Source organism: Mustelus asterias, chromosome 2 (genome assembly GCF_964213995.1).
Source record: "Mustelus asterias chromosome 2, sMusAst1.hap1.1, whole genome shotgun sequence".
NCBI lineage: Eukaryota > Metazoa > Chordata > Chondrichthyes > Carcharhiniformes > Triakidae > Mustelus > Mustelus asterias.
In genome coordinates, this window is record NC_135802.1 from 155,365,019 (window position 1) to 155,389,649 (window position 24,631).

At 41.5% G+C, this 24,631-nt stretch overlaps 2 protein-coding genes across 13 annotated transcripts in view; one reads left to right on the forward strand and one right to left on the reverse strand.

Moving 5' to 3' along the window:
* Positions 1 to 22,515, reverse strand: part of lyrm4b (LYR motif containing 4) — a 171,138-nt gene extending 148,623 nt beyond the window's left edge. For 3 of the 4 annotated variants that reach the window (XM_078199264.1, XM_078199263.1, XM_078199270.1), the window contains exon 1: positions 22,359 to 22,515. In XM_078199264.1, the coding sequence (XP_078055390.1) occupies positions 22,359 to 22,444 (86 nt within the window). In that variant the 5' untranslated portion in view covers positions 22,445 to 22,515. The remainder of the gene's footprint in view (positions 1 to 22,358) is intronic. The other variant, XM_078199262.1, reaches the window with a different exon arrangement.
* The window catches only part of fars2 (phenylalanyl-tRNA synthetase 2, mitochondrial), a 421,493-nt gene continuing 419,351 nt past the window's right edge, over positions 22,490 to 24,631 (forward strand). For 2 of the 9 annotated variants that reach the window (XM_078199216.1, XM_078199190.1), the window contains exon 1: positions 22,490 to 22,768. Coding sequence is in view for 1 of the 9 variants with exons in the window: in XM_078199169.1 (XP_078055295.1) it covers positions 22,836 to 22,844 (9 nt within the window). In the remaining 8 variants the exon portion in view is untranslated. Of the gene's footprint in view, positions 22,845 to 24,631 lie in introns of all 9 variants that reach the window. The other 7 variants (XM_078199225.1, XM_078199175.1, XM_078199233.1 and 4 more) reach the window with 6 other exon arrangements.

Below are 24,631 nucleotides of genomic sequence, written 5' to 3' on the forward strand. Positions count from 1 at the left end.
CTCCCATCTGCACTCTGACTTGTCTGTTATTGGATTCATACGCTTCCAGCAAAGCTCAATGCAATCTTGGAGAACAATATCTTGCCGAGGCCAAATGCTAACTCTCTCATGATTCTTCCTAGCACTCTCTGGACCATCTGCCTCCGAGACACCCTGCAACATTCTGGTTTGAACATAATAACTTCAGATGTTTAGCTTTATCCTCCTTTTCAAACCTGTTTTAATTTCATATTTGAAAACCTAGATTTTCAACCTCTTACATTACCTCAATTTTCTCCAAGAATCCAACTCCCTTGGTTGCTTAAACACTGTTTGTTTCTTTCAATATCTAATATGTCTGCCCATGACTTACTTGAAATGATTGATTACATAGCTGAAATCATGATTCCACTGAAGAAAGATCTGCACCCAAAATATAAATTTTACTGTTCTCTCAATAGATGTTATGTATTAACATTTTTCATTTTTTGTTTCAAATTAAGAGTTGTATTTTCAACTCACAACTGAACATATTACAATAGATTACAATACATATTACTTGGCAACTGCCATTTAAAAAATTGTTCTCATTTTCTCTGAGATTAGAATACAACATGACATGAACAATGCTGGACAAAGCTGAAAGACCTGTCTGCAATATATGAGCATAAATCGGACTGGAGTTCTCAAAAATGTTGGAACTGTTGCCACTGTTACATGCTCATTTTAGCATTCTAAACACATCACCCCATCAAAAAGATTTTTGATTAATTCTAGGTCAACATTTTTAAATAAGAGAAACGTAGCTCCTATTTTAGTTTTCTATGAAGTTAGTAGAATTTTAAAATTAGGTTGATACAATGTTAAAATGACATATATCCAAACCAAAGGGACAAAAAGTATTAATTCAGCACAATGTGGTCTGAATTTTGAAGTTCGAGGCAGTTCCACTTATCCATTTTTTAAATAAGTATCAGCTCCTTGTTATTCTCACACCTCAAAATGTCAGTTACTGAGTGGCATTTACAGCAATATGGGATCAGGACAGTTGATAGCTCCAGACATGGACTGGTGTGCATTACTGAATAATAACTTTTTTAGGAATACGTAGTTTCATAAATTTTGATTTTACTATTGACTGCAAAATTAAATAGCTTATTTGAAAACCTTATTTTCTCTACATAATTTGAAATCTATCATCAGTTGCAATGGTCAATTTGGGGAATAGAGTTGGTGTTACTTTCTGATGTTGAATCACCTAGATCTTACAAGCAAAAATTTATTGTCCTGGCAGGGAAATTATACTTACATATCAGGAAAAGAAATAGGCCTTCAATTCAATTTCCATGAGGCTATCATGAAAAATATTGTGGGAGTTGGAAGAAGAACCTTAAACTGTCACACCTCGTGGCAGATCATAACTGGGCAGCACTGGCAAAGCCGAGCTACTCAATGAGAAAGAATGTGAACATCAAGTTCATCAGAAAAATTACAGCACCAGGAGAGAAAAGATTACGTACTGTAATTAGGATAGAATTTGCAATATTTCCATGATCTATATAGGTTTGGTGAAATAAAATTCTTGCTAAGTCTGTCATGTGAATTGCAAATACAATAATATCCATCAACTGACTGACCTTTCTTACAGCTCAGTTTAATGATGTAGAACTGTCAATAAAATACCTAAATTCTAGCGAGTGAAGCATTCTACTTTCATCAGATTAATTTAAAATTTTCCTAAAATACTTCTCGAATTGCATCAATGTATTTTGTATTTCACTTACATGCTGCATGCATGTTAAATGTTGCAAAGACTAGTAAAAGCTCACAGCAGAACAAGAATCTAGGTCAATGCTAAATTGTTGTGATCACTTTCATTCATCCCTAAATATAGATTTTGGAAACAAAGGGTTTAATTTTTTCATAAATTCATTATTCATAACTGTCAAAACATGTGGTCATAAAATGATTCAACTTATGCAATGATTTTCTCTGAAGACAACTCATTGCTTTTGCTGTGTCAGAATGAATTGTGTTGCTCATCTTCACCTCGCTAAATGCATCTTGTTGTAAGCAATTGTTTTATCAATTCACTTGAGATTAAATCTATTTACATACTGGCATTTTAAAATTACGTAATCCTGCAACAATGCCATGAACAAATATCAGGTCAATTCATAGTGCTAAATGCAAAGATACAGACAGTCCAAAAATCAAATGTATCTATTCCATAAATTAACTCTCAAAACAAGATTAAGACAAACAAATATCTGCACACAAATATGCAGATATATTTATGTATGCACAAAGAGGCGATGGCCTAGTGGTATTATCACTAGACTATTAATCCAGAAACTCAGCTAATGTTCTGAGGACCCGGGTTCAAATCCCACCACGGCAGATAGAACATAGAACCTAGAAAAGCTACAGCATAAACAGGCCCTTCGGCCCACAAGTTGCGCCGAACATGTCCCTACCTACTAGGCTTATCTATAACCCTCTATCTTACTAACTTTTATGAACTTATCCAAAAGTCTCTTAAAAGACCCTATCGAATCCGCCTCCACCACCACGACCGGAGGCCGATTCCACGCACCCACCACCTTCTGAGTGAAAAACTTACCCCTAACATCTCCTCTGTACCTACTCCCCAGCACCCTTAAACCTGTGACCTCTTGTGGCAACCATTTCAGCCCTGGGTAAAAGCCTCTGAGAATCCACTCTATCAATACCTCGCAACATCTTATACACCTCTATCAGGTCACCTCTCATCCTTCGCTTCTCCAAGGAGAAAAGACCTAGCTCTCTCAACCTATCCTCATAAGGCATGCCAACTAATCCAGGCAACATCCTTGTAAATCTCCTCTGCACCCTTTCTGTGGCTTCCACATCCTTTCTGTAATGAGGCGACCAGAACTGGGCACAGTACTCCAGGTGGGGTCTGACCAGGGTCCTATACAGCTGCAGCATTATCTCCCGATTTCTAAACTCAATTCCTCTATTGATGAAGGCCAGTATTCCATACGCCTTCTTAACCACAGCCTCTACCTGCGACGCTGCTTTGAGCGTCCTATGAACCCGGACCCCAAGATCCTTCTGATCTTCCACACTGCCAAGCGTCTTACCCTTAATATTATATTCTTTCATCCTATTTGACCTGCCAAAATGAACCACCACGCACTTATCTGGGTTGAAGTCCATCTGCCACTTCTCCACCCAGTCTTGCATCTTATCTATGTCTCATTGCAACTGCTGACATCCCTCTACACTATCCACAACACCACCAACCTTTGTGTCATCAGCAAACTTGCCAACCCATCCTTCCACTTCCTCATCCAGGTCATTTATAAAAATCACAAAGAGCAAGGGTCCCAGAACAGATCCCTGGGGCACTCCACTGGTGACCGACCTCCATGCTGAAAAAGACCCATCTACAACCACTCTTTGCCTTCTGTGGGCAAGCCAGTTCTGAATCCACAAGGCAGTGTCCTCTTGTATCCCATGCCCCTTCACTTTCTCAATAAGCCTTGCATAGGGCACCTTATCAAACGCCTTGCTGAAATCCACATAAACTACATCTACCGCTCTTCCCTCGTCTATGTGGCTAGTTACATCTTCAAAAAATTCAATTAGGCTCGTAAGGCATGATCTGCCTTGGACAAAGCCGTGCTGACTATTTCTGATCATACTATTCCTCTCCAGATGTTCATAAATCCTGCCTCTCAGGATCTTCTCCATCAACTTACCCACCACTGAGGTTAGACTCACTGGTCTATAATTTCCCGGGCTATCTCTTCTCCCTTTCTTGAATAATGGAACCACATCCGCAATCCTCCAATCCTCTGGAACCTCTCCCGTCTCCATTGATGACGCAAAGATCATCGCCAGAGGCTCAGCAATCTCTTCCCTCGCCTCCCACAGTAACCTGAGGTACATCCCATCCGGTCCCGGCGATTTATCTATCTTGATGCTTTTCAAAAGCTCCAACACATCCTCTTTCCTAATGTCCACATGCTCAATCTTCTCAGTCCACTGCAAGTCTGCACTGCAACTACCAAGATCCTTTTCCACTGTGAATACTGAAGTAAAGTATTCATTGAGTACCTCTGCTATTTCTACCAGTTCTATACAGACTTTCCCACTGTCACATTTGATAGGTCCTACTCCTTCACATCTTATCTTCTTGCTCTTAACATACTTGTAGAATGCCTTGGGGTTTTCCTTTATCCTGTCTGCCAAGGCCTTCTCATGACCCCTTCTTGCTCTTCTAATTTCCCTCTTAAGTTCCTTCCTACTAGTCGTATACTCTTCTTGATTTCTAACATTACCTAGCTCCCTGAACCTTTGGTAGGCTTTTCTTTTCTTCTTGACTAAATTTGTTACAACTTTCGTGCACCATGGTTCCTGTAACCTACCATAACTCCCCTGTCTCATTGGAACGTTGCTGTGCAGAGCTCCAGACAAATTTTCCTTGAAAATTTGCCACATTTCTTCTGTACATTTCCCGGAGAAAACCTCCTTCCAAATTATGCCTCTAATTTCCTGCCTAATAGCCTCATAATTGCCCTTACTCCAAATAAACGCTTTCCTAGCTTGACTGATCCTATCTCTCTCCAATGCTAATGTAAAGGAGATAGAGTTATGATCACTATCCCCAAAATGCTCTCCCACTGAGGGATCTGACATCTGCCCAGGTTCATTCCCTAATACCAAATTAAGTACAGCCTCTCCTCTTGTAGGCTTATCCACATACTGTGTCAGGAAGCCCTCCTGAACACACCTAACAAACTCCTCCCCATCTAAACCCCTTACCCTAGGGATATTCCAATCAATATTTGGGAAATTAAAATCTCCCAGCACGACCACGCTGTTATTATCACATCTCTCCAGGATCTGCTTCCCAATCTGCTCCTCCACATCCCTGCTACTATTGGGCAGCCTACAGAAAACACCCAGTAAAGTTATTGACCCCTTCCTGTTGCGAACCTCCACCCACAGAGATTCTGTAGATAATCCCTCTGTGGCATCCATCTTTTCTACAGCCGTGACACTATCCCTGATCAACAGTGCCACTCCCCCATCTATTTTGCCTCCTTCCCTGTCCCTCCTGAAACATCTGCAACCCGGCACTTGAAGTATCCAGTCCTGTCCCTGAGATAACCAAATCTCTGTAATGGCCACCACATCACACTTCCAAGTAGTGATCCACGCTCTAAGCTCATCCATTTTGTTCACTACACTCCTTGCGTTAAAATAAACACATCTCAACCCTTTGGTCTGAGCGCTCCCCTTCTCTGAATTCAAATTCTGGTGGAATTTGAATTCAATTTTAAAAAAAATCTGGAATGAAGAATCTACTGATGACCATGAAACCATTGTCGATTGTTGGAAAAATCCATCTGGTTCACTAATGTCTTGTAGGAAAGGAAATCTGCCATCCTTACCTGGTCTGGCCTACATGTGACCCCAGAGCCACAGCAATGTGGTTGACTCTCAATTGTCCTCGGCAATTAGGGATCGGCAATAAATTCTGGTCAGCTGGTGACGCCCATGTCCCACAAACAAATAAAAAAGCTTTCACAATTTAGTCTAACTTATTTTTGATATCAACGTAATTGTGGAATATACAATATATAATATTATTCAATACACATGTTCTGAAATCCAATGTCTAAAAAAAAAAATCGAGAAATACCAAATGTTCCTTCACATGATCCAATATTCTTTCAGATCATAGATCCTAAATCTATAAGATTTTTTCCTATGGCACGGAGCACTTTTTCCATCTTCAAACTATACAAGGGAACCACATTACCACCAGCAAACAGCTTGATGATGAGAAAGTCAAATTACAAAAATTATTCTGTATGAAACAACATTCTATCTGAATCCAACCTGGAGATTCCAATTACTGTTCAGACACTGAATGAGCTTTCCTCTCATTGTTTCTGATGAGAACCTTTCAAATATATTTACTGTCTTACAAGTCACTTGGAAATATGCATTATTATCTACATTAATAAACCAATATAAGTATAGTCAGGAAGAAGTGCCATTTAAATATAATACAGATCTTAATAGGGACACTTAAGGTTATATTTAAATGACTAATATAGTTTGATAATAATATAGTTTGATAAACTGATGATTTGATAAACTGATGATTCCAACATAATATAGTTTGATAAACTGAACATTCTAGTATCAGGCAAGTAATGTTATTTTCTTCACCCAATCTATCTATAGCCACATGCAAGGGATACAAAATTCAACATTAGCTGAATGTATCTTCAGTGATCAGCATCCTGTCTCTTGAACAATGACGCATTTCACAAAGATTCTAGATACTGGGGGCAGGGACATTTAAAGCTCTAATGGATGCTTTATGATCTCGCAGTCTTACAATCAAATTATCTTCTTGAAACACTGCCCTCTATAGCACAGGAAAATTGACAATATGGACGATACAACGTCTGGCAGAATATTGCATCATGTGACAAGCCAGTGGTATTTCCAGGTTGTTTCACGGCTTTTGCATTACTTATGCATGCTTAAAAAATCAATTGGTTAAATTAACAATGTAATATGCCCTTTGATACATGTTATACCAGATTAATTAGCCATTCATCCAATGGCTACCCATAGGATCTCAATATTTGAAAATTGGCTATGTTTGCTTGTAAAGTAACAGTCATTCCAATTAATTGTATGTGAAGTACCTTTTATAAATGCAACATTTTGATGGTGATCCTTAACCATGGCGGAGGATAATAAAGCAGCAGCAGCTGATAAGAAGAGTGCCAAGAAAATCATCAAGAAGCTGGCACCCAAGAGCAGCATGAAATGGAAAAGAACTAGGAAGGAGAGTTACTCCATCTAAAAAAGTGATAAAGCAGGTTCACCACGACACCGGCATCTCCTCCTAGGCCATGAGTATAATGAACTCATTCGTGAATGACACCTTTGAGCGCATCGCAGGTGAGGCTTCCCGCCTGGATCGTTCCAATAAGTAGCACACTATCTGCTCCAGGAGATCTAGACCGTCGTACCCCTGCTGCTGCCTGGGGAACTGGCCAAGCACACCGTGTTGGAGGGGACCAAGGTGGTGACCAAATACACCAGCTCTAAATGAAACAGATCGGATTTGCTTAAATTAAAAACATAGATGGTTTGCAAATTTGAAAGTCCTATTCAAGACTGAGCTCAACTTGCAAGATGATTTCCATTCTGTTAAAAGGACTGCCTGTTTCTATTTCCTTAACGTTGCTCACCTTGTCCCAGCCTCAGGACACCTATCACTACAACTCTGCCTCTGTCACCTCCAGACTCAACTATTCTAATATTTCCAGGGTGGCCTCAAACTTCAGCATATCCAGGACTCTTGTCTAGATCCTGTCCTGCTTGCCCATCATCCCTCCCTTGCTGACTTGTACTGCATCCGGATCTTAAGATAGCACCAGAGTGAAGCGATTTCTTGCAAGCTGTGCCCAGCATACCTTCTAATTCTATCTTTTACTCTCGTTCTACGCTTCTAAAACGTTCTAACAATGCCCTAATTAAATCCAACAGATTTGGCGACCCCTAGGGCCCTGGAGACACCCACCCTGAAACTGACCCAGACCTGCTGCCCACGTGGGACCTGCAGCAGGGATTTCACGACACCGGCTCCCAGTGCACAAGAAAACATCCTAGAAGCCAGGGCCTTCACTCTGCAGACTCCCAGAGACCAGGGAAATGCCACCGAAGCTGAGGCCCTCACTCTACTGGTCCCCAACGACCAGACCTGCATCCCTGGGGCTGGAGCCTTCTCCTTCTCTGCTCCCCCCTCGCTCCCCCAAACCCTACCCCTCTGACCAGAGAGCTGTGACCTCCTGCAGGCCTCAAGCACTCCCCCTTTCTACAATTGCCCCATGCTCCTAAAAATCAACTCCCACAGCCTAATAATCACTGATACTGCTCTTGTAAATTTACTTGCATGATTACAGATCCTCCTACCTCTAAAGGAAAACCCCGATCTGGCACTGACACTGAGGACTCCAACACATGGACCTGGCCATCGCTCATCTGTGATCATGACTCCAGGGATGTCATCCACTTACCAGCCTTCAACCTGTCCACAGTAGAACATTGTCTGGACATCCACTGACCTTCGAAGCCAAACCGCAGCCTTTCTGTACTGTAGGGTTTCTATGATTTCATCTATGATGAACAGCGATCCGGAATGCCCGACCGCACAGACCCATCTGCCGATGCAAACAAGGTAACAAATCCTCCATCCAACCAGAGAGGAGAACCTCACTGGATGTACCTAGACCCTTAACACTGCATACTACTCTTACCATCTCCCAGGTCCGAAAAGAAACAGTCACTCCAGGAAGTGTGAGAGTGAAACAATGTTGTCCCAAGGACCCCCTCCCCAGCTTACTCCTGGCAAATGTCCAATCTTTGGAAAACAAGCTTGATAAACTTAAAAGCCTAACTCACATTTCAAAAGAGAACTGAGGAACTGCTGTGTGCTCTATTTCACGGAGACATGGCTCACTCCTGCTTCACTGGACTGTGCCCTACAACCAGAGGGCTTCTCAATCCATCAAATGGACTGTACAGCAGCCTCAGGCAAGGTTAGGGGAGGTGGAGTATGCTTCCTAATCAACATCTCGTTGTGCCTAGACATAGCAATACTGGCGATTTTCTGCTCCCCAGACCTAGAATCCCTGACGCTAAAATGCCACCCCTATTACCTTCCGCAGGACTTCACCTCCGTTATCCTGACGGCAGTTTACATCCCACCCCATGCTGACGTGAAGACCGTGCTGGACGAAATATACACCACCACAAACAGCCTTCAGGCGAAACATCTCAAGGCCTTGTTCATCGTGGCTGGGGACTTCAATCAGGCCAAGCTCAAGAGCATCCTACCAAGATACCACCAACACATCTCCTGTTCCACCAGAGGCCCAAACATCCTAGACCACTGCTACACAAATATCAAAACATGACTACCTACCACTCTATCGCCCGCCCATACTTTGGCAAATCAAACCACAAGGCTGTGCTCCTGCTCCCAGCTTACAAGCAAAAACTGAAGCAGGAAAATCCGTCAAAGAAAGTCATGCAATGTTGGTCTGAGGAATCGTACGATCTCCCCTACAGGATTGCTTAGAGTCAATAGACTGGTCAGTATTTAAAAACTCTGCGGCCAGCCTGAAGGAGTATGCCACTACATTAACTGACTTCATCAGTAAATGTGTAGAAGACTGTGTGCCAAAGAAGAAAATCCACGTGTTTCCCAACCGGAAACCATGGATTGCTGAAGTTTAGGTCCGAGGCGTTCAAGTCAGGCGCCCCTGACCTACACAGGAAACACAGTAAGAAGTTTAACAACACCAGGTTAAAGTCCAACAGGTTTATTTGGTAGCAAAAGCCACACAAGCTTTCGGAGCTGCAAGCCCCTTCTTCAGGTGAGTGGGAATTCTGTTCACAAACAGAGCATATAAAGACACAACCTCAATTTACATGAATAATGGTTGGAATGCGAATACTTAAAACTAATCCAAGTCTTTAAGAAACAAAACAATGTGAGTGGAGAGAGCATCAAGACAGGCTAAAAAGATGTGTATTGTCTCCAGACAAGACAGCCAGTGAAGCTCTGTGGGGGTTACAAATAGTGTGCCATGAACCCAATATCCCGGTTGAGGCCGTCCTCGTGTGTGCGGAACTTGGCTATCAGATGTCAATAGACTGGTCCTATACTGATAGCCAAGTTCCGCACACACGAGGACGGCCTCAACCGGGATATTGGGTTCATGGCACACTATTTGTAACCCCCACAGAGTTTCACTGGCTATCTTGTCTGGAGACAATACACATCTTTTTAGCCTGTCTTGATGCTCTCTCCACTCACATTGTTTTGTTTCTTAAAGACTTGATTAGTTTTAAGTATTCGCATTCCAACCATTATTCATGTAAATTGAGGTTGTGTCTTTATATGCTCTGTTTGTGAACAGAATTCCCACTCACCTGAAGAAGGGGCTTGCAGCTCCGAAAGCTTGTGTGGCTTTTGCTACCAAATAAACCTGTTGGACTTTAACCTGGTGTTGTTAAACTTCTTACTGTGTGTGCCCCAGTCCAACGCCGGCATCTCCACATCATGACTACACAGGAAAGCCAGATATGATCTCAGGAGATCCATCAAAGATGCCAAAAGACAGTACCGGACCAAGATAGAGTCCCAGGATAGCCACATGGACCCCCGCCGACTATGGCAAGATCTGCAAGACATTACACGCTACAAGATGAAGGCATTTAAAATCGCCAGCACCAACGCACCCCTCCCCGATGAGCTCAATGCATTCTACACCCTTTTTGAGCAAGAGGTCAGCGAGAGCACGCCCTCTACTCCGGAAGCCTCGGATGAACCTGTATCTGAGGTCACCATTTCAGATGCCCGAGCAGCCTTTTCAAAGGTCAACCCACGGAAAATGTCTGGCCTGGATGGGGTACCTACAGCTGCAGCTAGACTTATTGCACATTTCCAGTGCCTTTGTTTTTACTTCCGATTTACAACATCCCAGAGTATTTTACCTTTGCAATTGTTTTGAATACTGTATAGGACATAGAGGCACGGAGTACCATTGGTAGTTACAAAGGTTGTTGTTGAAGACTTACAACCTGGGTAATCAGTCATCAATAACATCCTTGGAAAATATAATGGATTTGTGCGACACAGGCAATGCCGAAGATAGTTTAGAAATTGGTATTTTTCCTGATTAAACATGCCAGGAAAATAGACATGGTACCACACAATGCATTTTTAGATACACTCAATTTAAGCCATTTATTCAAAAGCTGCCCCAGTTATTATTTTTGGCAAAAGATGTGATGCAAGGTGCAAAATAATACAAACATTTGTAAATTCTCATGATTATCTTCAAGTTAAAAGCTGCACAGATTATTCAATTTGCTGAAAAGGACACAGAGTACAGGGGGACATATAGTGAAAATCAAGTTGCACGTATCTTACGTAATAATAGGGGTAAGGCAATAAACATCCACATTTGTCTATTGAATTTCACTGCTTACAACCTGGGGCCTTTTAATCTTACATCTGATTGTCACACATTGCAGCTGTCTAGTTAGTAATTAAAATGGAACCTATTACAGTAAATTTTTCTTGCAAGTGACATAAATTTAATGCTTCCTGTAATTTCTATCTTTAACATAAGTAAATGACTTGTGTTAAAAAACTAAAAAAGATCTACTGCTGTTCATTCAAAGACAACAGTGTAGCTCTTTGGTTTTAAAATTTGGACACATCCAAGGTAGTAAATTACTTTAATCAGGAATACATGTAGTAAATAAAACACACATTTTATCTCATTGTTCAATTAAAAAGGTGTGCACCAATCAACAGCAATTTATAGAGTCATACAGTGCAGAAAAGGTCCTACAGCCTATCAAGTCTGCACCGACAATAACTGTCTCTAAAGATAGTCTCATTTTCCTGCACTTTTCAAGTGGATATTAATTCTCTCCTAAAGAATTTTCTCCAATAGTTATCCTATCACTGACGTGAGACTCACCAGTCTGTAATTTGCTGGTTCATCTTTACCACCATTCTTGAAAAGTGGAACCACATCAGTCCTCTAGCATTTCTCCGTGGAATTAAAAATTTGTGTCAGAGCCCCTGCAGTTTCCTGCCTCACCTCTCACAGCACCCTGGGATGCAATTCATTTGTCCCCTGAATGGCCAAGCAACAATGTTAATAACCCACTGATCATCAGGGGTGAAGAGAAAAGATCATAATTCAGGAAGTTACACTCAAAATGATCAATTTTCCTATTATCAATTTACACCTATATTTTCTGCCAAACTCATTAGCATGTAAAATTCAGCAAAAACATGTGAAAATCTGGCATAAACAATTAAGCCGAAGAACATTCAAAGTGGAAGCTTTTAAATTTGTTATGTGACTCCAATTAAAGCCACAAAATACATTGAAAGGAACATAAACTATACTGCAGGTTTAATTAAATCACAATAAAACACCAGAAAAATGACTGTTTCCTGTTGTGTCTAAAATTCTGCCCTTTTTGTTGCATTAAATGTGAAATAATGTAATTACAGGGAAGTTGCATGTACAGCTCTTTAGCAGGGAGTTGGGGGGGGGGGGGGAGTTGTTTGGTGATGGTGGGAGTGTTGCTGCAATACAATAAGCTGACATGCATCATTCAGGCGCAAGGATAAAAATCTAAATTCTCCTGGTAAAATATATTGAAGTGCCTTGTCTTTTGAGTCAGCTCTTCACTATCAGGATGAAGAGATGGTGCCATGCATTAAGATCCTCATGAGGGCCTGGATTAAACATTTAGAAATAAGCAAGCTTGGGATGTGGAATTGGAATCGGATGCCTAATATCCGAGTGGCTATATGAGACAAGGATTCCACCATGCTGAATGCAGGCATTATATAGCTGAAAAGGAAAGTGTAGGATTATAGTTTTTGAAGGTGGGTTATGAGTTCACGTTTAGATGTCCAGGAAAATAAATGACAAAATGCCACTGTTACTGCAACTAAAACAGATAATTCTGGAAAGTCTCAAAAAAGTTTGAGAAGGATTATATCTTACCAAAGTAATAAATGACACGTCATTTGTGGTTCCATCCTTATATAATTGTATCACTTGCAAATGTTTCTCCTCCCACACCTGGACTGGTACCTCTGGTGTCCCCCAAGGATCTATTCTTAGACACTTACCTCTCATATATAAGCAACCCCTCGACAACACCATCCAAAACCATAGTGCCAGTTGTCACATGTACAAAGATGGCACCCATCTCCACATAACCTCCCCACCCCATGACTTGTCTGTCACTAAATTTTCAGACTGCTTAGCCAGCATCCTGTACTTGATCAGCAAAACATTCCTCCAATTAAATATTGGGAAGACTGAGGCCATCAATTTTGGTTTCCTCTCCAAGCTTAACTCCCTAGCTACTAACTCCATCCATCACGTTGACAACAGTCTGAGACTAAAACAGTCTGTTCGTAATCTTGGCGTCATATTTGAAAGATGTGCTTCCAACTGCCTATTCAGACATCGCTAAGGTCGCCTCTTTCCACCTCCGTAATATCATCAGGCTTCATCCATCTGAGCTTATCTGCTGCTGACACCCTCATTCATGCCTTTATTACCTCTATTTTGTGCATCCAAATTTAATCCTTCACCACTGATCGCTGTGCTGCAAGTTGTCTAGTCTTTAAGTTCTGGAAATCTTCCCCTACATTTCCCTCCTCTCTACCCTGCCATCCTCTTTTAATACTTTTTAAAATCTACCTCGTTGACAAAATCTTTGGTCTGCTATCCTAATATTTCTTATGTGGCTCGTTATCATGTTGTTTTATCATGCTGCTGTGAAGCACCTTGGAATGTTTCATGTAAAAGGTGCTATACAAATAAAAGTAGTCGTTATACTTGAAATGTTAACTCATTAGCCCGCCACAGATGCAATGTCTGAATTGCTGTGTTTCCAGCATTTTGTTTTTGTTTGCTACACCTAGTGCTTGATATCAGGTTTCAGAGTCAAGCTGCTGTTACGCAATCTCCATTCAATTGGATACAGTACGTTTGCATATTCTGGTTAAGTTGATGGAAATACACATTCACATTTTCTTGCATTGTGCTGCTCATCTGGTCATTCATGGTGGTCTCCTGCTACTGCTGTCCAATAAAGAGTGCTTGAGCACGGATATATTGTTGTTTTGAGGGCAGGGAGGTGAGGCTTGTTCGGGGTTAGACTTCTTAAAGGCTTACCAATGGCATTTGGAAACAAGGCTAGTCTCTTTGACAAATTCAGAAATCTGATACCCATGTCATACAGACTTAGTAAGAAGTTTAACAACACCAGGTTAAAGTCCAACAGGTTTATTTGGTAGCAAAAGCCACACAAGCTTTCGAGGCTCTAAGCCCCTTCTTCAGGTGAAGAAGGGGCTTAGAGCCTCGAAAGCTTGTGTGGCTTTTGCTACCAAATAAACCTGTTGGACTTTAACCTGGTGTTGTTAAACTTCTTACTGTGTTTACCCCAGTCCAACGCCGGCATCTCCACATCATACAGACTTAGTCCAGACATGGACAAAATAACTAAACTCTACAGGTGAGGTGACTGCCCTTGACATCATACAGCATTTGACCATGTGTGACATCAAGGAGCCCTAGCAAAAGTGGAGTCAATGGGGATCAGAGGGAAAAGTTCTCCACTGCTTGGAGTTAGGCGTAGTACCAAGGAAGATGGTTATGGCTGTTGGAGCTCATTCATCTCAGTCTAGGGACATTGTTGCAGGAGTTCCTCAAAATAATGTCCAATACTGCAACCAGACCAGCATTAGAATAATCTAGCCCACTCCATTCCAGCCAAGTTACAGGGTAGATTTCACAGCATCAGAATAGCAGAAAATTGACAAAACATTTGTAGTTATTTTAAAATTATGTCTTGTAGCTCTTTTATCTACACACTAATTATGTAAAATGTTTCAAGGTTTTTGAAGCAGAATTGAGGAAGAAGATAACAGCTCAGCCAGAAGATTATGCATTCAAGTCCCACCACTTAAGCATATAGGTTTAAGAAATATTGAGAGTGTGTAGCACTGTTGGAGATGCCATGTTTTGGGTTTCATGTGAAACTGAGCCCCCTTTTACCTTCTCAAGATGGATGTAAAAGATCCCACAACACCATATAAAGTATAGCAGTATTTAATTCCCCAGCGTAGGATAAGAAAGCAACAGTAAGTATCAAGATATTACTGACTACAGTCCTACTCTTGGGACCTGTCACATAGCTGCAATTGCAGTAAAACAGCCAAACACCAAGCAGTGCTTATAAATTATAACTGCATTTCTGCAATAGGGGCCAACTTCCATAATTAAACATTTACAAGTTCAAAATGGCCTTTTGAATGCTGTATTCTAGGGTCAACATAAAGTCAAGGGGAATGAATCTCCCTCTTCCACCTTGAGACAGTAGAGCAGTGCAATGATGCAGAATGGTGATTGCACTACAACCAGTATAATAGATTTTCTGTGAAATAAAAATTGAATTAACAGAAAGGACAAAATACATTGCAGTGCACAGGCTAGGATAGCTTGGGAGGAACATTCAACAATCCAGGCCACCTCCAATGACAATGTGGCTACACTGAATACTTTCATTCATCATCACAAATTAAGGTATGTATGAAACTTTGGCAAATCAAATGAATCATTAAGGAAAATGAAGAAATTGATGAAGAATCATCCCATTAGGCTGAATAAGAGAGATGTTAGAGGACAATCTGGTTCATTGATGCCTTTCAGGGAAGGAAATCTGCTATCTCTACCTGGTCTGGCCTACATGACTCCAGATGCACAGCAATGTGCTTGACTCTCAACAGCCCTCTGCAATGGATTAGCAAGCCACTCAGTTCGAAGGCAATAAGAGATGCACAACAAACGGTGACCTTGCCAGCAATGCCCACGTCCTATTAAAGGATTTTAAAAATCAACTATAACAAGGACGATTGAGAGCTCAAGCAGGCCAATATTCCAGTACTACTTTTTGTACTTGTGCATTATATTTTAACGATTTATGTATATGACATCTAAATCTATTTGTTCTTCCACGGCTCCTCGTCCCTCACTACATGTCTTTCTCAGGTCCAGCATGAATAACCTCAGGCTTCCCCATATTTAACTCCATTTGCCATTGTTATATCCAATTAGTCTGTCTAAATCTTTTTGTAACTTCCTGCTCCTAACTATGTGATTGGTAAGGACATTCTCAATCTTCATCTGGATCTTTTCCACTGCCAACCTCAATATCTTCACCTACAGCACTCTGGAAAAAGCTTTCCAAAAAGTTCCATCGTAAACATATTCTCAAATATCTTTTTCCTCTATGACTCCAGTATCAGTGATGACAGATTTCAATAGCCCCTTGATTCTGTCAATGATGTTGTCATTCGCATCAGGCTTCTGGTGATGTCCAACCTCAGGTGTTCCACCAGTACAATTCCAATCTTCACACCTGCAGGGTCAGGATAACCTTGACCAGGGATCTGCAACCTCTGGTTCTTTAAGAACACATGCAGCTACCGACCCAATCAACTGAACCTATTTTGATTGTAATTAAGTGGCTCGTTTTGTTTTTAAAGACTTTTATTAACATTGTACTTGTGAGAAAGTTTCAATTAAAAATAATTTTTAAAAAATCTTTGAAAATATTTTTGAACTGTGACTGTCTTGCTTATCAATACTATTGGCATCTGAGCAACAGCATTGTGGCTGTTAAGGTTGTGTTTCTTATTAATTAAAAAAATATGTTGTTATTTTTGGTTGCCAAACCTTGCCCTAGATCCTTTGTTTCAGCTACTAACCACCTTTTCCAATCCTTTCCTTTCACGTTTTCCATACACATCAGCTCTAATGCCCACTCTGTGAAGAGATTATCTGTTGTAAAGAATGAGACTATCCACACTGCTATAGATGTAGTGTCGGCTAATATAACACATAATCATGGGTTAAAAAACACTATCACAATACTGACTTAAGAGTGAATGATCTTCGACTATGGAGAGCACCGAAAAGGGATGATGCTATAGAAGACAGCTCTAAATGAATAACAAATATTTCTCATTTAAAACATGTATTTTGAATTTATAAAATGGATGTAGTTTGCTTTTAGAATACATTTTGTGAAGCTTCAGCCAAGGGCAAGATACAGCAGGGCTTGATGGGATGAGGTAGGAGACAGTGTCTGCATTCCAGAGGACAATACTTCTACTGAATGTGGTTACTTTATCAGCAGTTGTTGGGAACAAGATGGCCACCAATGCCAGTTTGATGAATAGAACTATACAGCTCCAAGCTGATAACACAGGTGCAAGGCAGACATAAGGGTTTCTCAGGTCAGACGAGTGTCACGTAGGTTTGAGTTGGTGGGAATCATTCTCCCATCTCACTGTTCAGCATTGCTGGGCAACAGAAGAGAGGTAACGTCCGTAATTAATGACAAATGAGATCCCATGAGTCAGGATGTATATTGTTATTGGCTGGAGTTAGTGACAGTGATGATTATTGACTGATTTGTATTAATATCTACTGGATTATGCCACCGGAAAGGTGGGAAATATGATTTTGGAAATGTATAATTGCACTTGTGGAAGCATTGTTTCTCAGAGTGATATTGGGCTGCCCACATTTTATACCTTGAGTGCTGGGCTACTTTATATCATTCTCCCATTCGATCGTTTGGTTCATAAAGGCACGTCTTAAAATCAGTACAGTGACCTTCATCAGTCTCTGTATTTAGCCTCAAGAGAAAACCCCGGTCAACAGCTATCGTTTCACCTCCTATTGCCTTTCTGTTGTTCTATTCCTATCTGTCCTGATACAGTCTGTGTTTCTATAGCAATGGTTTTTCCTTCTTGCCCAATTTTATGATCATTGGTGTACTCCAAAATTCCATCCTTGGCTTCTTCCCTTTTCTCATTTACAAGTTCTCTCTCAGCGATATAATTCATGGGCATGAAGTCAGTTTCCTTCAGTATGTGAATGACACCCAGCTTCATGACTGCCTCTATCTATCCAATTGAACAAAGGAAAGATAAAAGATTAAAGCCAAAATACTTGAATTCCATCATGAGCTTGTCATTAGGTTTTACAGATGCTCACTGAGACTGAACTGGTGTATAAAGATGTATTTGACTAAGGGCTCAATTTCTAATTGCAAATACTGATAATTAACAATGCTACTTATTTCTACTTCTGCAACAAGGACCACCTCAATTTCATGACTTTACAACTTCTAGACTGTACTTCTTCTATGCCATCGTTGTAACTCCAGTGCTCGTATCTTGTCCTGCACTAGATCCCTCCCTCATCTGGAAATTCTTTCAAGGTCTTGCCCAACCCAACAAGACTGAACTCTGGCATTCCTTCCCCAAATTCCCCTTCTGGTTTACTACTTCGCTCTTTGTCTCAAACTTTTTTGCCTATTCGGCCCTTCAAGAATTATGATCATGGCTGATCATTAGATTCAATACTCTGATCACGCCTTCCCCCCAGATCCCTTGATTCCTTTAACCCCAAGAGCTATATCTAACTCCTTCTTAAAATCAGTTCAGTTTAAAGTTTATTTATTAGTGTTACAAGTAAGCTTACATTAACACTGCAATGAAGTTACCGTGAAAATCCCCAGTCGCCACATTCCGGCACCTGTTCGGGTACACTGTGGGAACATTTAGCACGGCCAATGCACCTAACCAGCACATCCTTTGAACTGTGGGAGAAAACCGGAGCACCTGGAGGAAACTCATGCAGATACAGGGAGAACATGCAGACTGATTCCAAGCTGGGAATTTAACCCAGGTCCCTGGCGCTGTGAAGCAGCAGTGCTAACCACCGTGCCAACATCTTGGCCTCAACTACTTTCTACGATAGCGAATTCCACAGATTCACCCCTCTCCAGGTGAAGAAATTGCTTCTTACCTCAGTCCTAAATGATTTACCTCTTATCCTCAAACTATGACCCCTAGCTCCGGACTCCCCCACCATCGGGAACATTCTTTATGAATCTACCCTGTCTAATCCTATTAGAACTGTGTAAGTTTCTGAGATCCCGTCTCACTCTTTTAAACTCCCAATGACTATAATCCTAACCAACTTAGTCTCTCCTCATATGACAGTCAGTCATCCCAGGAATCATGGCAAGAACGTCCTTCCTCAGATAAGGACACCAAAACTGCACACAATACTCCAGGTGTGAACTCACCAATGCCTGATACAAATGCAGTAAAACATCCCTATTCCTTTACTGGAATCTTTTTGCTGTGAAGGCAAACATATCATCTGCCTTCTTTGCTGCCTGCTGTATCTACCTACGTACTTTCTTTCAGCGACTGATGCTTGAGGACACTCACTGAGTATCCACCTCTCTCAATTTACACCCATGCATATAATCTGCCTTCTTATTTTTGCTATCAAAGTGGATAACCTCACATTTATCCACATTATACTGCATCTGCCATGCAAACGCCCACTCACTCAGCCTGTCCAAATCACAATGAAGTATCTCTGCATCCTTCTCACAGTCTGACCCAACTTTGCATCATCTGCAAATTTAGACCTAATGCATTTAACTCCCTCATCCAAATCATGTGAAAAGTTGGGGTCCTAGCACAGTTCCCTTCCCATACCCCACTAATCAGTGCCTCCCAATCAGAAAAAGACCCATTTATTCCAACTCTTTGCTTCCAATCTGCTAACCAACTTTCTATCCATCTCAAGACACTTCCTGCAATCCCACGTGCATTAACTTTACAAAGTAATCTGCTACGAAGGACCTTGTCAAAAGCCTCCTGAAATTCTAAACAAACCACATCCACCAGTTCTCCTTGGTTAACTCCCAGTAGATTTGTCAAACATGATTTCCCTTTTGTAAATCCATGTGGCCTTTATCTGATTACACTATTATATCATTATACTCAAAACACTGACGAGACAGAGTACAGGAATGAGATAGAGAATCTGGTGAACTGGTGCGACGACAATAATCTCTCCCTCAATGTCAACAAAATGAAGGGGATTGTCATCGACTTCAGGAAGCGTAGTGGAGAACATGGTCCCTGTCTACATGAACAGGGACGAAGTAGAAATGGTTGAGAACTTCAAGTTTTTAGGTGCCCAGATCACCAGCCTGTCCTGGTCCCCCCATGCCGACACGATAGTTAAGAAAGCCCACCAACGCCTCTACTTTCTCAGGAGACTAAGGAAATTTGGCATGTCAGCTATGACTCACACCAACTTTTACAGATGCACCATAGGAAGCATTCTTTTTGGTTGTATCACAGCTTGGTATGGCTCCTGCTCTGTCCAAGACCGCAAGAAACTACAAACGGTTGTGAATGTAGTCCAATCCATCACGCAAACCAGCTTCCCATCCACTGACTCTGTCTACACTTCCCGCTGCTTTGGCAAAGTAGCTAGCATAATTAAGGACTCCATGCACCCCGGACATACTCTCTTCCACCTTTTACCGTCGGGAAAAAAATACAAAAGTCTGAGATCACATACCAACCAACTCAAGAACAGTTTCTTCCCTGCTGCCATCAGACTTTTGAATGGAGCTACCTCAAATTAAGCTGATCTTTCTCTACACCCTAGCTCTGACTGTAACACATTCTGTACTCTCTTGTTTCTTTCTCCACGAAAGATATGCTTTGTCTGTATAGCGCACAAGGAACAATACTTTTCACTGTATACTAATGCATGTGACAATAATAAATCAAATCAAATCAACGTGGAACTTGCCATCTATTCAGCTGCTCACCCCTTTGTCCACTTGTCCATTATGTAAATCACATTTCAGGCTCCTTTCTGTCATAGTCTTGATCTTGTGTCATTCTCTCATTTCTATCCTATCTCCTCTTTGCCCTCTCCAAACTCAACATTTTCTCCCTTGACACCAATAACAAGCGATCGTTCAACTTCACTTTCTGATTGATACATTCTTATTGGTTCTCTCTTCGCAGAGAACAGCCCCTCCCTTAAAAAAAGTTATCCTCAGTCTCTATCCTTACAAATTATCACCCAATTTCAAACGTCCCTGTCCCCTCCAAAGTCTTTGAACATATTATCACCTACTAAATCCACATCTACCTTTCCCACATCACCATGTCGCATCCTTCCAATCAGGTTTCTACCCTTCACTCTATTAAAATGGCCCTAATCATAGTCACAAATGCTACATTCTATGACTGATACATTTTCTCTCCTAATTCTCTTTACATTGTTTCACGTGTCTGTTGTACAAATATTGTCCTTAGTTGGTTGACTCTGTTCCTAACCCCACATGATTTAGACCGTAGACCATAAGATATAGGAATAGAATTAGGCTATTTGGCTCATCGAGTCTATTCTGCCATTCGATCATGGCTGATACGTTTCTCAACCCCATTCTCCTGACTTTTCCCCATAATCTTTGATCCCCTTACAATGAAGAACCATGTTCAGTGCCCCTCAAGGATATGTATACCCTTGGATACTTTCTCCTCCTTGGATGATATTTCCCAAGGACATGGAGACAGATCCACAAGCAGGCAGACCTATTCCAACATCATATTAGTGACTACAGTTCATTGGCCGTAAAGCACATTCTGGAGTGTCTGCCAGCTGCAAAAGGCACTACATAAATGCAAGTCTTTCTTTTATCGATTCCCGGTCCATAAACACCTTCATTCTCATTTTTGGGTTGAAATCCTGTTGTGGGCTCAGCCCTCCTTGTTTATTTATGAAACCTTATTCCTAGAACCACCTCTAATCAGGGCAGCTCAATGGCACAGTGGTTAGCACTGCTGCCTCTCACCTGGGTTCGATCCCCAGCTTTGGGTCATTCTCTCTGCGGAGTCTGCACATTCTCCCCGTGTCTGCGTGGATTTCCTCCATGTGCTTCCCTTTCCTCCCACAGTCCAAAAGATGTGCTGGTTAGGCGCATTAGCTATGCTAAATTCTCCATTGGTGTACCCGACTAGGCACTGGAGTGTGGCGACTAGGGGATTTTCACAGTAACTTCACTTTGTGGCCTCACCCCTCCTTATTTATGTATGTAACCTCATCCAGCCCTAGAACCACCTCAAATCAGGGCAGTTCAGTGGCACTGTGGTTAGCACTGCTGTCTCGCAGCGCCAGGCACTCCAGTTCGAATCCCAGCTTCGGGTCACTCTCTGTGCAGAGTCAGCATGTTCTCCCCATGTCTGCATGGGTTTCCTCTGGGTACTCTGGTTTCCTCCCACAGTCCGAAAGACGTGTTGATTAGGTGTGTTAGCTATGCTAAAGTCTCCCTCAGTGTACCCTAACAGGTGCCAGAGTGTGGTGAACAGGGGGATTTTCACTGCGGTGTTAATGTAAGCTGACTTGTGATACTAATAAACAGATTTACATTTAAATTTCTGATATTGTATATCGCCGGCCTATCCCTTTTAAGGGCCACCTGCTCATTTGCACTCTTTTTTCCCGGGTTAAAAATCGGCTGGTCAAACAAATGTAAGTTGTTTGCACGAGATGCTGGCAGGTGGTCAATTCAGTTTGCAGAGTAAGAAGTCTCACAACACCAGGTTAAAGTCCAACAGGTTTATGTGGGTAGCACGAGCTTTCGGAGCACTGCCCCTTCATCAGGTGAGTGACTGTTGGACTTTAACCTGGGAGTTGTGAGACTTCTTGCTGTGCCTCACCCCAGTCCAACGCCGGCATCTCCACGCCACTTTAGTTCGATAAGAAGTTTACGTAACTGATAAACATTGGAGGGGGGGGAAGAGAGAGAGAAAAAAGCTTTTTTGGGTTTCTTTTTACCTATAATTGTAACTGGAAAACTTCTTGCTTTCCTTCAGCATCATCCTATACAACGACAACACCTGACTGCTTGTGTGCACCGCCATCTTCCTTCTGTCGGTCGTTGCCGTGCAGGACCCCAGCGGCCGGGCGGGCGCGCGCGCGCGCCTGAAATGGAACGTTGTGCTGGCAACGGCTGTCCGTGGAACCCTCGACTGTTAGGGATTCAAAAAAAAGAGGGGGGGCCGTTCCACTTGCACCTTGCAGAGACGACCCGCTGATCACATTTCTGAGCACCGACTATTTAAAAAAATATATGCACATTGGCTTTCTCGCTACTGGCAATCCAGCGTCGTACTATTGATAGTTTTGGGGGCGTTAATTAAGGAAGGGAAGCTGTCAGGTTTTTTATTATTATTTTTTGCAAAGAGGTGAGTGAACTGGTGAAGAGTTGCAGTTGCTGCTTATTGTGAACGTTAAGAGTACATTTCGATAGCAATGCCACTGGTGGGTTATTTTTTTTAAAAAAAAGGGATCATCCCAGAAACAAGCTCTGTTTAAATTTTGGGCTGCAAAGCATGTCGAGAGAGGAGCCATGTCTGGTCTGGTGTCTTGAAGGTTGCGACCCAATGCAAAGTTTCTCTCCATTTGGACAGCGCTCCTTGTAAAGATTACCCGATTTTGCTCTTTCTTTATATGCCAGCAGTTTTAAGCGACCCATCTTTCACTTCTGATCCTGAAACAACTTGCACGAAGCATAAACGATCACTGCGGATGCTGGGAACCTGAAATAGACAAGAATTGAAGGGGGAATGAGGAGCAAAGTTCTCATGCAGAGGGGGTCTGGAATGCATTATCTGAAAGGGCGATGGAAGCAGATTCCCTAGGAACTTTACAAAAAAAAGCAATCTTAGCTTTCATTTTCAGGACTATGGGGAAAAAATACAGTATGTGATTAAATTGCATAGCTTTCAAAGATCCAGCACAGGGATGACGGGCTGAATAGCTTCCTAGTGTGCTATAAGTTTCTCATGAAACTCTCGATTAGCTTCCTTGAGTGTTTCCAGCATTTCCTGTTTTTTTCACTTTTTGCAAAATAAAGACAACTTTTACTTCAGTAGTCACTGTTAGATGTAATCAGAATAGAATGGGGGCTTGGAGGAATATCAATTTTTTTTCAAATAGACTATTATATTACCAATTTATTTGATTTTTGTACCTTCATAGCAAATTGAGATATATCTCAGATAAAATTGAAATCCACAAGGTATTGAGTTAACTCTGGAAATTCAGAGAGATTTGAAGGTAGCCTGGTTTGATTCTGTATCTATTTATATGTGCGCCACTACATTTATCATGAATATTTAAAATTAAAACAAATAAACTATGATAAAACAACATAAGGAATTCATTTCCACAGGAAGCACTTGAGTGGTGGCACGGTGGCACAGTGGTTAGCACTGCTGCCTTACAGCACCAGGGACTTGGGTTCGATTCCCGGCTTGGGTCACTGTCTGTGGAGTCTGCACGTTCTCCTCATGTCTGCGTGGGTTTCTTCCGGGTGCTCCGGTTTCCTCCCACAGTCTGAAAGGCATGCTGGTTAGGTGCATTGGCCGTTCTAAATTCTCCCTCAGAGGACCTGAACAGGCACTGGAGTGCGGCGACTAGGGGATTTTCACAATAACTTCATTGTAGTGATAATGTAAGCCTACTTGTGACACTAATAAACTTTAAACAAAGGCAAATAACTCTTGATGCTTTGAGAAGGAAACTCAATGAGTATCGGAGAGAAAATGAATAGAAGGATGGGCTGAAACATTAAGATGAGGCAAATGGAACAGGAGGAGATGTGAATAGCTTGTTTTTCTGCTGTATATTCTCTGCAGTTCTGAGTTTTGCTTTCTCTTGAATTGCCTGCACATCTTGCAGACAAAGAGAGCTTTTCAAAACATTGATCATTAAACTTGAAAAAGTTTTCTTGACATTCTTTTATGAGGTTCCACCTTTGAATATAGCTTTTTGATCAATAGTTCGTATTAAGTATTTGCTGCCTTTGTGATCTAACACGTTATTGATCACATCTTCTGGATGTGACTGTGATAACGGAATGGAGGATTTGTGGTAGCATTGATAATAAATGACTACTACCAAGTGAGTTGAGAGAAAGTCTGTTCTTGAGTAACACAAATTAACAATAAATTTAGCATCTTTATACTCAATAGGGTCTTTTAAGAGACTCCTGGATGAGTACATGGGCCTTAATAGGATGGAGGGTTATAGGTAGGCCTAAAAGG